Genomic DNA, 16,131 nt, shown 5'->3' with positions numbered 1-16,131 from the left:
TAACTTTGATAACTTTATTTCAAAAGTTTGTTAATTACACTACACTTTGTTTGCTGTTTGACATAAATCACTTAAACTATGATCTCAAAACACGCTAATATTATTCATAAAAAAGTAACAGTGACCAAAATTAATTACTTAAGCGTCCTTGTGATTCTGTTGTAAAATTCCAGACAAGGTTAATTCCGCAGAAAGGTAAATCTTAACAAACGTAGCCCAAAAGAACGGTAACACAAATATACGTTAAACAAACGAAACACACAGATTCTCACTGCTTATAAATTTCAAACAGTTAATCATCAGCCTTCTCTCACAGCTACAGATTTTTAAGGAGACAGAGCACGACAAGCTCATACTCTCTTGGTTAAAATAATTAACAAGATCCTCCATTCTCCTTCATTATCAAATGTAAATTATTTATTTAATTTTTTTGGGCTCCATTTAAGCCAATTTCCAACAACAAATTTCATAGGCATCACCTATTCTTTGTTAAATTCAAATCTCAAGCATTCTCGCCCAAACACACAGAAAACCGTTCTTCTCTAATGGGGTGGTGTGATAGCACAATACAATTCTCACGTTTGTTCCAAATTCATCCAGAGTACGCTTAAGATTTCCACTTTCAGTCCCAATAAATCCACAATTAAACCTTATTTCAAGTAATTTAGAGACATATAATCATAGACTCTCAAGTTTCTGGGCAATTTAAAAACAATTGCCTGTTGAAATAGTTAACTTTTCTGATCAAAATCTTTTTCCTATGTCCTTTTTTCCCCTTCAAACCGATTTCAATGTTGTCACTTAACCAAGTTTGAAAGAAATTTTTTTTTTAACTCAAATGTTTGAAAAGTTCAAATTGGATTGCTGCAAAACTGCAAACCTATATCTGACCTTGACCCAGAACTGAATTCAAGAATTGATTAATGCAAACTTTTATTTTATTTACATACACTTGGTTTCCTCCTACAGTCTAAAGATGTGCAGGTTAGGTGGATTAGCCATGCTAAATTGCCCCATGGCCACATCGGCAATCCTAAATATTGTAGAGCCCTGTCCGCTGGTAGCTATATTTGGGGTGTCGAACCAGCCGGAGCTGAGGACATATGCGGATGCCCTGGCGTTCACCTTGTTGATTGCACGGAGGTGAATTCTGCTGAGCTGGAGACGGGCAACACCACCTCGTGCCTCGGCGTGGCTACTAGACATGGAAGTTTTTGCACCTCGAGAAGGTTACGTTCACAGTGAGGGGGTCGATCAAAGGGTTCCACTGTAGCTGCCGGTCTTTCACATTGCACTTTAAGGAATTGGTCATTGTTAGTTGTTAGTGGGGGACGGGACCAGTGGTTGGGGGGGGGGGGGGGGGGGGGCATTGTTTGGGTTGTATTCCTGTTACTGGGGTTAATGTTACTGTTGTAATTTTCAATACATGGGTTGGTTTTGTTTTGTGAAATTTTGATACAAAATGTCAAAAGTGGCTTTTGGGCAAGGAAAAAGGATGTTGTACCTTTCGCTCCCCATTCAGTCACAAACTTAAGTTCTGCTTTGTCAGCTTTCGCCTTCCCTCTCAGCTTTTCACGCGGTCCACAGTTCACATTGGATGTGAAGGGCTTGGCTGTGATAAATAAATGCCTTATAAATGCAAGCATTCTCTTTCCCCCCCCCCCCCCCCCCCCCCCCCCAACTTTTTAAAATCCTGTCATGCCCATCCTGAAATTTGAACAGTTCAGAATTTCTACATGGTTCTGCAGCGATATTGCATTTTCTAAGGATACAGAATGCTTTTCCACCTGGATAAAAGTTAATCGATTTGATTCATTTCAGGTTGGCCCTGGTTAGTCTGAACAAATATAGTGAGGCAGTTGATTACTACAAGAAGGCCCTGGAGCTGGACCCTGAAAACGAATCATACAAAGCAAACCTCAGTATAGCAGAACAGAAGATCAAGGATGCGCCAAGTCCAGTAAGTGCTGGAAAATGAAATAAGGATCTGCTCCTATTATTGTGTAATCCTGTGAGCATGCAAGATTTTAAATTTGCATGAAAGCTAGATACTGTCTGAAATCCATTTGAGGGCCTTTATCTGCAGTAACGCGAGTGCAATTTTATTTCTGCAGTTCTGTGAAGTGAGGAGAGAGTACTTTCAAGTCCAAGTAGTCCTTCATTCTATATTCTCAATTTCTCTGACTTTTTAAGTCTTTGAATGTTTTTAAAAGTCAAATCTAAATGTCATATCTTTTCCTGAATGGAGGTACCCAGATAAAGAAATAGGCATTTGCTACTAACCACTTCAGAGCAACTCTGTAGAATGAAATGCCTATTCCAGATTGGCCTGGGAGCCACTTCTCTTTAGGACAGAATTCACTCAACTGGCAGTGCAAAGCAAACATTCTGCCACTTTTAGCATACAACACAGTTTTATGTGTCTATTTTTTTTAGAAATAGCTGTTCGAATTATTCAGAAATGCGCTTTATAGATGCTGTATGATTATGTGCATGATTTAGAATCTACAACGGAATTTTAGAAGTATGACCACTTGAGTTGTGCTTGCTGCATGCAGAACAGAAATAAAGTAGAGCTGGTCTTCATGACAAATTCAGAAGCAAGGTACTTCAGACTGACTCGACAGAAAAATCCTCTGTCCAGTGTAGCATTGAGTAACTAGCAAATTCCCAGGTTTGACTCCCTTCCTTGTCTGTGCTGAGGTAGTAAGGATGTTCAATGACACAATTATTCAGTGGTTGAGAGGAACAATTCAGCACTTGTTGAGCTGTATATAAGGCACATCTGAACCTATTTTTATCCTGCTAGAAGGTTGGTTCTGGTAAGAGGTCTAAAAGACACCATGAAAAGTGAGAAACTAAATGGGGTAGAGGAAATAAGTATGCAAAATATAGATCCATAAAGAACTAAACTGTGTTTGCGTGGGTCTCATCCCCACAACCCAAAAAGATGAGCAGGATAGGTGCATTGGCCATGCTAAATTGCCCCTTAATTGGAAAAAAAAGAATTGGATCCTAATAAATTTTTAAAAACGTAAAGAACTAAAAGCACCAATGCAAGATGATGCCATAACACTTGCAAACTATTTACTTGGGTTCGTTTCTGGAGGAACAGACTACAAAAGTAGGGAGATAACATCTTGTTAGTCCACAATTGAAGTGTGGTCTCCACACCAGTGAAAGGATATTGAAGAAAAAAAGCAAATTACTGCGGAAGCTGGAATCTGAAACCAAAAAGACAATGCTGCAAAATCTCAGCAGGTCTGGCAGCATCAGTAGGGAGAGGAAAGAGCTAACATTTCAAGTCCAGATGACCCTTTGTCAAAGCTTGACAAGCTTTGACAAAGGGTCTTCTGGACTCGAAACATTAGCTCTTTTCTCTCCCTCCAGATGCTGCCAGACCTGCTTAGATTTTGCAGCATTGTCTTTTTGGAAAGGAAATGAAAGGACTGGAGGAAGTGCAAAAAAAAATGCACAAGGATGTTTCTATATATGTTACTATTCTGGATTAGAGGTGACATGATAGTGATGATTTGTAACCATGAAGGGGTTTGATGGGATGGATTTGGAGAAGCTATTTCCAGTTGTGGATGAGTCCATGATGAGGACAGATATATATATATATATATATATAAGATGGTCACTAACAGATCTAAAATAATTTCTGAACAATTTTTTTCCACTGGGCATGGTAAGAATAGTTGAAGCAGAGATTCTTCATGGGAGGCTTGATGTTTATATGAGGGACAAACAAACATTGGAACAAAAACAGAAAATACTGGACAATCTCAGCAGGTCTGACAGCATCTGTGGCGAGAGAAGGGAGCTAACGTTTCGAGTCTGGATGACTCTGTCAAAGCTAGAGAGAACTGGAAATAGGATCAGACTTATACTGTTGTGGGGATGGGGTTGGTGTGGAGCACTGGGACTGGATAGAAATATTGGATACATGGTCAGGCTAATAGGTAATTAGAGTGGGAGAAGTCTCCTGTGGCATGTACCCTGCATTGTGGGTTCTGTATAATCCTTTTCATATGAACTCAAAATCTACACTTAACATGCAAAGTATTAAATAACACAACATTTTTTTTGAATAAATTTAGAGTGCACAATTTTATTTTTACGAATTATGGGGAAATTTAGTGTGGCCAACCCACCTACCCTGCACATCTTTGGGTTGTGGGTGTGAAACCCACGCAAACACGGGGATAATGTGCAAACTCCACACGGACAGTGACCCAGAGCCGGGATCGAACCTGGGACCTCGGCGCCATGATGCAGCTGTGCTAACCACTGCGCCACCGTGCTGCCCAAAATAACACCAACATTTCACAAGTATTTTGAAATTACGTGAGTGCCATTGGGGATCTGAGCAAATGTGACTCACCCAATCATGTTAGAAGTAGATTCTCTTTCACCAACTAGTCATTTTTGCGTGCCATTCAAGACTCCTAGGTTAAACTCCTAGGCTACTCCCCTGGAACATTCTGCCCAAAACTCTCCGCAGCTGCTTTTGGCTCAAAACCAGACTCGTTATTCAAGCCTTTGGTCACCTCTCCTGATCCTTTATCCCTTTTAATCTCTTTTGTTGTCCTTTTCTTTTACTCCTCCCTCCCAAACCTGTTTTGGGCATTTGCTATTTGAAAGGAGTTATATAACTGCAAGCTGTTGTTCAGTAGTGGAATGAATCCTGAAATCTACAAGTGTAGTGATAGAGGAGTCTGCTTTTTTCTGTCATTCCAGTACGGGCTTAAACACGCTGCCACTTTGTGCTCATTACTTTGCAAACAACCTCACTCTAATTTTCTTTTGTCATGTGCGGCCTGTTTATTTTAATGTGGTGGGGACACTTTAATTTTTTTGTGTATACCAGCAGATGCTTAATGGGGCCAACTTAGGAACACAGGAACAGGAGTAGGCTATTCAACCACCCGTGTATTTGGTTGCTGCGTAGCTATGCCAACTTAAAGGGAATAGCGTCTGCAACTCACTTTTTTTTTTGTTGATGGGAAAATGTTATACTTGATATTCTTTCAGCTGGGAGCAACAGAGAGGGGGAGAATATGGGAACAGCAGAGGGGATTGATAAAGTTCAAGTATCTTGCACCTCGTTGAACAGGAGTTGGACGCTGTTTTTTTTCTCCTATCCAAAATGGGATGGTTCTATTTGAGAATAGTAGAGAAAAATTCACTATTGCATTTCAAGCTTGGCAGCTGACTTGGCAATTGAATTGGGAGATGGTTTCACCATACGGTTGAGTGGAAGTGTCCTCCAGGGTGTGTTTGCCCTCGACTTGATGTCAGTCCTCCCTCCCCATTCCACACAAAAACATGACCTCTCACTTTAGCTCACAGAGTATTTTTCTTTTTCCCCCAGACAGGAGGCAGCGGTGGGTTCGATCTGGCAAGTTTACTGAATAACCCGGGCTTCATGAATATGGTAATTTTGCTGCTTGGTTTCTCTTTTTACCTGCTCCTTTTTATGATTTTATGTTTATATTTTCCTGGACAATTGCCCCTTTACAAGACCACTTGCCCCCAAGTAACATTGCCCCGTTGGGTGAAGAAATTCCGTGCCATTAATACATCCCACTACTGCTCTCTGGCCAGCATTTTGGCTGTTTTCCATTTGGCTGAGATGGACAATTTGCCTGATTACTTGCCAGTCTCGCAGAGGGATCATTTCTTTCCTGGTATTCCTCCAACAGGCCTTGGTGGGAGATGTTGTCTCTAGGATTTCTGTCCGGAGCAAGTGTGAAATCTTTCTGCTGTGTCCACTTGTACTTTCTGATGCTGTCACCGCTTGATTCCATTTTTTTTTTACTTCCAATTTTGGGTTGCAACTGGGGTTGAGTAGTAGTGCCAAACCACAATAGGGTGAAGTCCGGGTGTACACATGTTGGTGGATAATTGGGAGCAGATCATGGTGGTGAATTGAACATATTGCCAACACTAAGCACGTGTTCCAATAATGCATTGGTAGCCAGTATAGCCAAGTAACAATACATCATCTCAGCAATGTAACAAGGAGGCAGACTCAGCGTTCTAAGCTTCAAATTAGATTGGAAGACCAGCCCTACAAATAGGAGAGTATCACATCAAGTAACAAGCTCTTCACTTTAAATGTAATTTGCATCTTGTAAAACGCAAAACTTGATCTGCAAAAAAGTTATTTAATTATGTAAAAATAAAACACAGATACAAGAAATAATTTTAGTTGACTTAAATGATGTCTGAATGATTTCCTCTTTTAGGCATCAAATCTAATGCAGAATTCGCAAGTACAACAATTGTAAGTTTCTCGTTTAATAGTTTATTTCTTAGTTACTGTTAATTCTGACGTTTGTGTATTCATTTAATGAGTTGTTTTCAAATTCTGTTGGACAGAATGTCTGGAATGATGTCTGGGTCCTATGGTCCAGTAGGAGGTGGCGGAGCAGGACCTGCTGCAGGAGGAGGCAATGATATTGCAGGCCTCATCCAAGCGTGAGTTTGCTTTTCATTCTTGCCCCTCCTGCCTTTACAAGTTAAACAACTCTTGTAATAAGCTTGCAACTAAAGGTCAACTGTCCATCTCTCTGCACATGAAGTTCCACTTGCTGCTTTTATTTCCATCCTTGAAGGATTCCAAAGATTTACTGATCACCTTTCATCTCCTTCCACTTTATTGTTGCTCTTTTAAAAAATCCATATTGTCCCTTCCTGTCTATTGCCAATTTTATCCACATGTATGCACATAGGACAGCCTGTGAGAGTAATTGTTTTTCTTCTTTCTATCCTGTCAACTCCTTTAAGTGCCATAAACACATCAATTAGATCACCCTCAATCTTTTGTACTTGGATGCAGCAGAGAACCATCCACTGTATAATTGGACCATCATGCTTATGACAAGCTTTTTTGTAACTATCCCATTAATACCCCACTCCCTTTTCCTGATAGCCTTGCAAATATTTTTCTTTAGATCATTTGTCCAGTTCACTTTTGAATGTTACTATTGAAACCAGTTCCACCACCCTTTCAGGCAGTACATTCTAGGTCACAGTAACTTGCTGTGTATTTCTTTGAGAAGGCTGTCTCCTACCCCCTCTTGTTCTTTTGCCAGTCAACTTAAATCTGTGGTGTCTGATTGCCAGCCCTTTCGGCTTTCATTTAATGCGAATGTCTGTGGACCCAGCTGACGTAAAAGAACCTATGTAACTAGAAACTGCTTCTTTGCTTGTAGGCTCTCCTGTGTTATTAATTTGAAACCGTGTTGAATTGCAAGATGAATACCTGTGGTGACCATCTACTCTCATGGTTTTGTTTGGGTCACTTACTATCTCCAGATACCTTGCGCTGCCATGCAAGATTACCTGTTTCAAAAAATGCCATCTCAGCTCAAAAGTTCAAAAGCTGTCATGTTTAGGGGCAGCACGGTAGCATATTGGTTAGCACTGTGGCTTCACGGTGCCAGATTCCCAGGTTCGATTCCCTGCTCAATCACTGTCTGTGCGGAGTCTGCATGTTCTCCCCATGGGTTTCCTCTGGGTGCTCCGGTTTCCTCCCACAGTCCAAAGACGTGCAGGTTAGGTGGATTGGACATTCTAAAGTGCCCTTAGTGTCCAAAAAGTTTAGGAGGCGTTATTGGGTTACGGGGATAGGGTGGAAGTGAGGACTTAAGTGGGTCGGTGCAGACTCGATGGGCCAAATGGCCTCCTTCTGCACTGTATGTTCTGTGTTGACTGCCTCTGGACTTGCACACAAAATTGTAATACCCTCTGAGCAAGTCAGGTAAAATTTTATGGGATATTGATCTATATCAGATTGCTTAGTCCCCAGCTGTTGTCAGTGTTATTTTCAGATGTCCGATGGGAAGTATGTTGGGGTGGTGGGGGGAAGGGAGTAGGGAGTGACAAACAGTCCACAAATATCATGTCACATTTCTAATGTGAGTAGCTTCTTTATTTTTTCCTTGAATCCAGAGGACAGCAGTTTGCACAGCAGATGCAGCAGCAGAATCCAGAGCTAATTGAACAGTTACGGAGCCAAATCCGGAGCCGAACCCCCAGTGCCAGCAATGAGGAACAGTCCTAACAGGAGACAACGTGAGTGCTGTTTGTCAGTGAGTTGGAGATGTAGGTAAATGCAGAAGCTGACTTCAGGAATGTGAGAAAACAGCATTGTCAGCCAGGAAGCCTGATTCAAAGTTTCATTGATTTTTTAAAAAATTAAAACGGTTGTAAGGGGTACATTTTTAGTCAGTTTGCAGTTGGCAAAAAGCCAGTGTGAATACAAAGTACTTGAGTTGCAGAGAGTCAAATGTGCAAAAGTCACTATAATTGTAGGGTTTATAAGATGAAACAAAGATCAAACTAAGGTAGAAGCTTCTTATTTCTCCTATCTGGAGCTCTGCATAACCCCTTGGCCCCTTTATTTCTTCCTACATTTTAAAAACCTGCTGAAAATCTCTATGACCAAGTATTTAGTTGCCTTTTAACCCTTCCACAGGGCTTTTTGTTCCTCTTCAAAACAGCAAAGGATATTTTATCTTCAAAATGTTGCATCATTGTAAGCTGTTGACAGATGAACTTGCACAAAACAGTTTAACTGAAGAGATGAGGCAGGGCCTTATCTGGGACCTTATTCTTATTCTTCAGTGTCTTAACAAATCCATTAGCATCATCTTGTTTAGTGTCTTGCCTGAATACATAGAACATACAGTGCAAAAGGAGGCCATTTGGCTCATCGAGTCTGCACCGACCCACTTAAGCCCTCACTTCCACCCTATCCCTGTAACCCAATAACCCCTTCCTAACGTTTTTTGTCACTAAGGGCAATTTATCATGGCCAATACACCTAAACTGCATGTCTTTGGACTGTGGGAGGAAACCGGAGCACCCGGAGGAAACCCACGCAGACAGGGGGAGAACGTGCAGACTCCTCACAGGTAGTGACCCAGCGGGGAATCGAACCTGGGACCCTGGCACTGTGAAGCCACAGTGCTAGCCACTTGTGCTACCTTGCTGCCCCACGGTAAATTTACTTTTAAAAGTAAATGTGTAGTACAAAGACAGCATGTCTAATCTTCAAACACACTGGAAAAACAGGAGAGAAAGAAAAAAAAGCAACATTAGAATTTAAGGGAGTGATAGATTGAAAACCCTGAGAAGCCATAGGTCATTCAGCGTCTTAGAATTGGAAATGTTAAGGCTTTCAATTATTGCTCACCTATGCATTTTCACATTTTACTGGCTCATGCCTGAACTGACTTAACTAGTCGCAGTCATGATAATGGTAGTGGTCTGTCCTTGTCCAAGTATCCTGCTTCCAATTAATTCCACTCAGAGCTGGAAAGTAGGTGTGCATGGCCGACATATGAGCACAAGTTGGGCATGGTTGTGAGGCCCTCCATAATTAAATAGTCTGCAGACTCTTGCTAATGAAGGAATGGCCTGTAACACAGCATGAAAGAAGGTGACTTGCCAGTGTAGCTGCATCATCAGGAAGGTGGGGGAAAATAATGCCTTTTTAAAAAACATCAATAAGGTGGCCTGTTTGTTACTGGAAACCTGAAGTTCTTCAAATAAAATTTTGTGCGTGAATTAATTTTTGGATGTTAATCTTTACAGGAGATGAGCGTCAGTCCAACCCTTGAGGGTTTGAGGTCGTTTGTTCTTCACTTTGGCCATCAGGAACTTGAAGTAATGATTTGTACTGTCACTTGCATGTTCAGGCGGATCCTTAAAGCGGAGAGCTGACAACTTTAAATACAGAATTAAAAAAAACTGGGTTTCAAGCTTGCAAAAACCACTAATTGACCGTTTTGTGGAATTTATGTATTGAGCTTTCTGTGATTCTAAGTTTTTTGTTCACGGAGGAACACCTAGCTGCTCGATAGCTTCTCCAGAAAGTCTGTGATCGTGTACGATTCTACTGTTCTTCTTAAAAACAACAGAAGCTAACAGCAATGGCTCCATATCTCGCCTTCTCAACACTGACATTTCCCATAAGAATTTTTTTTTTGTCTGAAACATTTTTTTTTCCCAGCATTTTGTCTGTGGAGGAGACTGGAACAGCAGAAGCCATATGTATAAATACAGACTAATTCAGCTTACAGTGTGACCAACATCACTTGTGTTTTTCATCCATGTAGGCTTTTTAACGTCGCAGAAGATGTTATGAAAATAATAGCAGAAGAATTTGTGCGTAGTCTCTTTAAACGTAACTGTTTGAAAAAGAGAAACGGTGAACATGAATCTTAAATTGGCCCCGGGAGTGAAATGGTGCAACTTTTCTCAGTGGCAGTTGTTTGAGAAGTTACTAATGTTACCAGCTCGACTGAACTGAGGTCAACTTCTGGTTTGTAGCTGATGTATTTTAGGGCGTGCTTTTGCAGGGTGGACTCCAGAAGCAGCGTGCATGCATGCGGGGCAGGGAAAAGAATCCAAATATTACTCAAAATCTAATTGACTACTTATGATTGATGAAGCGTGCTAGTATGGTAGTGTCAGCTGTTTGGGACAGCAGCAACTGTTTCCAGCACAACCAAAACCTCACATTTTCTGAGGATTGAGCATGTAATATGCATTGTTCTAGCTATAGGAATAAAAGGCCTTCATTAGCAGCCAGTGTTTGTAGCCAATAATTGCTCATGAAAGGGGAGAACAAATAGAATGGGAAAATTTCTACTTCAATCACTCAAGACGTTGAGCTTAAATTTCCATAGTCATTTGGTAGTACAGAACTTGAGTATTGTTGAAAAAAAGAGGCATGCTGTCAAAGCTTTTCATCTTGCACTCATCAGGACAGAATCACAAGAATACCACATCTTAAAGAGACAACACTTTATCCTGCATGAGAAGGGGTGCTGATTGGTTGGCAAGTGGATTCTGGTAGAAGCATTACCATGGAGAATGTACCAAGGAACAGTTAACTGCCAAGCTTTTAGGGGCAGCACAGAGGCGCAGTGGGGAGCACTGCTGCTTCGCGGCGCCGAGGACCCGGTTTGATCCGGGCCCTGGGTCACTGTCCGCCTGCAATTTGCACATTTACCTGTCTGCTTGAGTCTCACCCCCACAACCCAAAAAAGATGTGCATGTAGATGGATTGGCCATGCTAAATTGTTCCTTAATTGGAGAAAAAAAAAATTGGGTACTCTAAATTTATTTAAGGAAAACTGCTTTAGTTTAAGTTCACACCAGGCAAGTTGACTTTAGTCAAGGCATTGCCATGTGGAATGGACGAGGGAATGGTTAGGCCCAGGTTTTTGTTCGGGTGAAAAGGGTCCACTGTGTGAACAAGTTCTTTCTGTCCACAAAGGAACAGGCTCTATTTGTGAATATATGTAACTTCTGGCATGCATAAGTCAGTGCTGTTGCGAGTCCAACTGATGATCTGAAGTTGCTAGTATAATTCTTAGCTTAAATGGGATTGTTTAGTAAGTGTTGTCCAATTGTGGAATCACATCTAATGTTGGACACTGTTCTGAAGTTTTGCAAACACGGGCTGATTGACTACAGCCAGTAGTTTGCCTCTTGTGAACAACTGAAGTGACGTGCTGTTTGTTACAATCCAGCGGTCATACCTGGCATCACACTGGCACTGAAATTCATGTGCCACATTTGTGTGGTCAGCAAAATGCTCTTACCACTTGTGTTGCTACTGCACAGCAGCATCTTGAAATAGACAGCGTCACTCTGTTGCCCAGGTCTACCTCGTATTACCCTGGGACAGGTGGGTATCTCCAACATTGGACAAGACAAAGCTTTGACAGCATATTTCTTTTTTTTTTCGGGTAATACTTATATTTCTGCACAACTATGAAATCTACTTTTAATATGCATACGGTATTCATGGAAGTGTTTTGGTGTCCTTTTTGTGCACATATATTTAACCTGTGCCACATAGCCAACTTCGCTTGTTTGCACTTTTGATGGAAAAATAAATGATGCAAACCCAAAATGTCAATAAAAGTCCCTGTACATAAATTTGATTATCCAGTCAATAGTTAACTAATGGCTCCAATTAATTCATTCTAAACTTATTGGATCTCAGAATGCAATCAGTAATATCTTGGTTTGAAAAGGGAGCCTGGAATGCCCTGTCATAACAATTGAATTTGACTTATTCGGTCACCATACCAGCTGATTTTGCGAGTAAGATCTGTTCTAAGGCCTGGGTGTCCCAAATATTTGTCATCTTAGGAGTCTCTGAAGGGCCATGAGTGAAGTCCATGGTCTCATTTATTTACATCTCCATAAGTTTTAAATACTAACCGATCCTGATGTTCTGGCCTAGGTATATCTAGCAAAGGAACACAGTGCTACAAATAGCCTTTTCTAAACTATCTGGCTCTGAACATGCAAACAGGACAGACCAGCAAAGAAAAAATATCAAAATGTGGTTAAGATAGAGTTTCTGGGCAGCACGGTGGCGCAGTGGGTTAGCCCTGCTGCCTCACGGCGCCGAGGTCCCAGGTTCGATCCCGGCTCTGAGTCACTGTCCGTGTGGAGTTTGCACATTCTCCCCGTGTTTGCGTGGGTTTCGCCCCCACAACCTAAAGATGTACAGGGTAGGTGGATTGGCCATGCTAAATTGCCCCTTAATTGGAAAAAAATTATTGGTAACTCTAAATTTTAAAAAAAAGTTTCCTGGGGTTTCTGAGTAACATCTTCTTGGTCCACAATACTTTAATATCCTAAGAATTGATGAATTGTAAACGTTTGTTATTTTTCTCGTTTAACAAAAACGCTTATTCTTGGCAACTGAATCCACATAAGTGCAACTTCTCAAGTTCCTTGATAACATTTTGTGTAATTAGCAGTTAAGTGCAACCACCCAAAGTGAATATTTAAGCAGACTTTCAGCCCATTAATGGTAGATAGTTTTCCATTTGTAGATATGCAAGTTAATAATTTATCGTAAATATACTGCTACCCCAGAGTAACCTTCCTTGATAGATTTGTATTATTTTTAAAGAAAAATGTTGGGTGGAGTGGTGCAATGTTTGTTTCATCCACACAAGAGTCCAAAATATAACATATCAGACTATTGTTCATGAGTCAGAACCTCATTATGTAAAACAGTGATGTCCTAACTGTTGACAAACATCTGATATTTTATATTTTGGACTCATTATGTAAAATGGTGAGAGGTCGATTATCTGAGTTGGCTGGACAGCTGGTTCGTGATGCGGAGCGATGCCAACAGTGTGGGTTCAATTCTTGTACTGGCTGAGGTTACCATGAAGGCCCCTCCTTCTCAACCTTGTCCCTCGCCTGAGGTGTGCCAACCCTCGGGTTAAATCACCACCAGTCTGCTCCCTCTTTCAAAGGGGAGTGCAGCCTATGGTCCTCTGGAACTATGGCGACTTTAATGTCATGTGAAACAGTAACGAGTATAATTCTGTACTGCAGTTCAGTTTGTTGTGGCATTTGTGTTTAGAAAACTGTTCCATTTTGTTTGGAATGTGGCTTTGAAACCTGGCGCCCCTCTCACGTTTTCCCCTCCAATTTTCTTACCTTTGCCAAGGCTGCAATGCAATAAAACGCAGCTAACGGATCCACAAACACCGGGTTGCCCAGGAGCATCCAACTCCGATTGTCATTCTCCAGATCCCAATCCTACTTTGCTTGGAACCGATATGTACGTTTTTCAGGGCAACACGGTGGTCGAGTGATTAGCACAGCTGCCTCACGGCGCTGAGGTCCCAGGTTCGATCCCGGCTCTGGGTCACTGTCCATGTGGAGTTTGCACATTCTTCTCGTGTCTGCGTGGATTTTGCCCCCACAACCCAAAGACGGGCAGAGTAGGTGGATTGGCCAGGCTAAATTGCCCCTTAATTGAAAAAAATAGTTGGGTAATCTAAATTTTTTTAAAAATGTACGTTTTCCAGTGAGGCTCATTAGATCCTGAGCAAGAACCCTGGCTGCTGTTGCTTCCTTTCCTTTGTACTAAGGCTAATGAAGGTATTGGAATTCAAACGTGAGTAAGTGACACTACAGTTGTTCAGAGCTCGGGCCCCATCTGGGTACTCTGTCCAGTTTTCGGCACTGCGTCTCGAGATGAATATGTGGTCCTTAGAAGAGGTATCCTATCGATTCACCACAATAATGCCATTGGGTTCCTATAGACTATTGTATAGCACGTATAGAAAGAGATCAGTCAGCCCAATTCAATTATAAGATCAAGTGGCACAATTGTCTTGTATTCCGTTAATGTTAGACAATTGAAGGGTGATTTAATCAGGTACTTAAAATGATTTAGAGATTTGATAGTTTAGAAACAAATAATTTCCTCCAGTGGAGGAGTCCAGAATCAGAGAGCATTATCATAAAATTATAGATAAAATATTTAGGTGTAAAATCGGGAAGCATTTGTTCCCACACCAAAAATTCATAGAAATCTGGAATTCTCTTTCATCCCTCCAAAAAGATTTATGGATGCTGGATTAATTAATATTTTCAAGGTGACGCCTTTATTTTGTTAAATATTTGGACATTTGGAACGCAGGCAGATAAATTATGGGGAAGTATGGATGAGCCATGATCGAATTAAATGGAGGAACAGTCCAAGGGCTGTGTGGCCTATTCCTGTTCCTATACTGTAAGTGCCACAACTGCAACCCCAAGTCGGGATCAGCTAAACAAGCACAGATTGGGAAGTCAATACTTTACTGGCCTGCCTGGTTTAGCATCATTTTGGAGAGCACATCTATCCAACGTCCAATGGGCTGGCTGCTCTAATGGCTTTTAGTGGTTACCGCAAAATAATCAGTCATGGGTGAGTCCCGTGGTATTGAAATACAATGCAGCCTGTTCCGACAACTGATAAATCACACACTCAACCTGCAGCAGCTCAATCAGCCACTTGAGGGAGAAGTCAATGCTAAAGGGATGGACCTTTCATCAGAAACTCCATCCACCACAACTGCCATTTAAAGCTCTTCAAATCAATAAGCAGAAGACTCCTTTTACTGTGGTTGATGAGTTTGTTTTTTAAAAAAAATACTGAAATGTTCTACTTTGAGCCGTGAAGTTTGTGCTAAATCAGTGTTTTTAATCAAAGGAGGAGTAGCTGTGTCACTGTTAAACTGAGAATTTTGATGCCTGCATTAAAATGCGAACTTGTGAAGAAACATCTTCTGTTCTTGTGTTTTGAAAAAAATCGTACAGGAATTTAAACATTGGAAAAGCTCGTTATCAGCTGACTAGTATCTGATTGTTGGGCCCATTGGTTTTATCTAAAGCTCTAACATGTGTACTGCATGTCTGAAAACGGAGTCTAGGGTCAGTAAGAACGTTTGACTATTGTGCAATATTTCTCAGCAAAAAATTAAAAATGCTGGAACGAGGCAGCACGCTATTGATGACCAGAAACATGAATTTAAATCCCATCAGAGCAGCTAGAGAATAAAAAGCTAGAATCAATAATGTTTATCATACAAAAGCTCTCGATTTGTCGTTAAAAGCCCAACTAATTTGCTAATGTCCTTGAGGGGGAAAAATCTGTTGTCCCTACCTGGACTGGCATTTTTGTGACTCTAGACCCACGCCATCATAGTCAAGAATTTAGATTAATAACACATTCTCTTTTTTTTTAAATTTAGAGTAGCCAATTATTTTTCTTTTCAAATTAAGGTGCAATCTAGCGTGGCCAATCCACCTACCCTGCACATCTTTGGGGTGTGGGTGAAACCCACGTAGACATGGGGAGAATGTGCAAACTTCACACGGACAGTGACCCAGGGCCGGGATTCGAACCCAGGTCCTCAGCGCCGTAGGGCAGAAATGCTAACCACTGTGCCACATGCCGTCCTGGTAACACATTCTCAATGGGTAAGCAAGGGTGGACAATTCTGGCTTTAAATTAGGAGGAAGAAACGTGACCAAAGAGGTTGAGTATCTACTTATAAATCCTTCCAACATACATCAACAGCAGGCTGTAAGAGTGGCTGAGATTCTGGGGCAGCACGGTGGCCTAGTTTCACCCCCACAACCCAAAAAAATGTGCAGAGTAGGTGGATTGGCCACGCTAAATTGACCCTTAATTGGAAGAAAAAATTGGGTAATCTAAATTTTAAAAAAAAGAGTGGCTGAGATTCCTGGTCAGTCTGTGATGGAAAAAAATTGGAGCCTTTCCCATCACTATTC

At 41.2% G+C, this 16,131-nt stretch overlaps 1 protein-coding gene across 2 annotated transcripts in view; it reads left to right on the top strand.

Annotated features, from left to right (window-relative positions):
- Positions 1-15,116, top strand: part of LOC119952833 (small glutamine-rich tetratricopeptide repeat-containing protein alpha-like) — a 46,005-nt gene extending 30,889 nt beyond the window's left edge. Inside the window, exons 7-12 of one of the 2 annotated variants that reach the window (XM_038776347.1) lie at positions 1,822-1,960; positions 5,378-5,440; positions 6,255-6,292; positions 6,388-6,486; positions 7,963-8,085; positions 9,610-15,116. In XM_038776347.1, coding sequence (XP_038632275.1) covers positions 1,822-1,960; positions 5,378-5,440; positions 6,255-6,292; positions 6,388-6,486; positions 7,963-8,074 — 451 coding nt within the window. In that variant the 3' untranslated portion in view covers positions 8,075-8,085; positions 9,610-15,116. The remainder of the gene's footprint in view (positions 1-1,821; positions 1,961-5,377; positions 5,441-6,254; positions 6,293-6,387; positions 6,487-7,962; positions 8,086-9,609) is intronic. The other variant, XM_038776348.1, reaches the window with a different exon arrangement.
- The last annotated feature ends 1,015 nt before the right edge of the window (positions 15,117-16,131 follow it).

Source organism: Scyliorhinus canicula, chromosome 18, assembly GCF_902713615.1.
Source record: "Scyliorhinus canicula chromosome 18, sScyCan1.1, whole genome shotgun sequence".
Classification (NCBI taxonomy): Eukaryota; Metazoa; Chordata; class Chondrichthyes; order Carcharhiniformes; family Scyliorhinidae; genus Scyliorhinus; species Scyliorhinus canicula.
The sequence above is the reverse complement of the archived record's forward strand: the minus strand, read 5'-3'. Positions and strand labels throughout refer to the sequence as shown.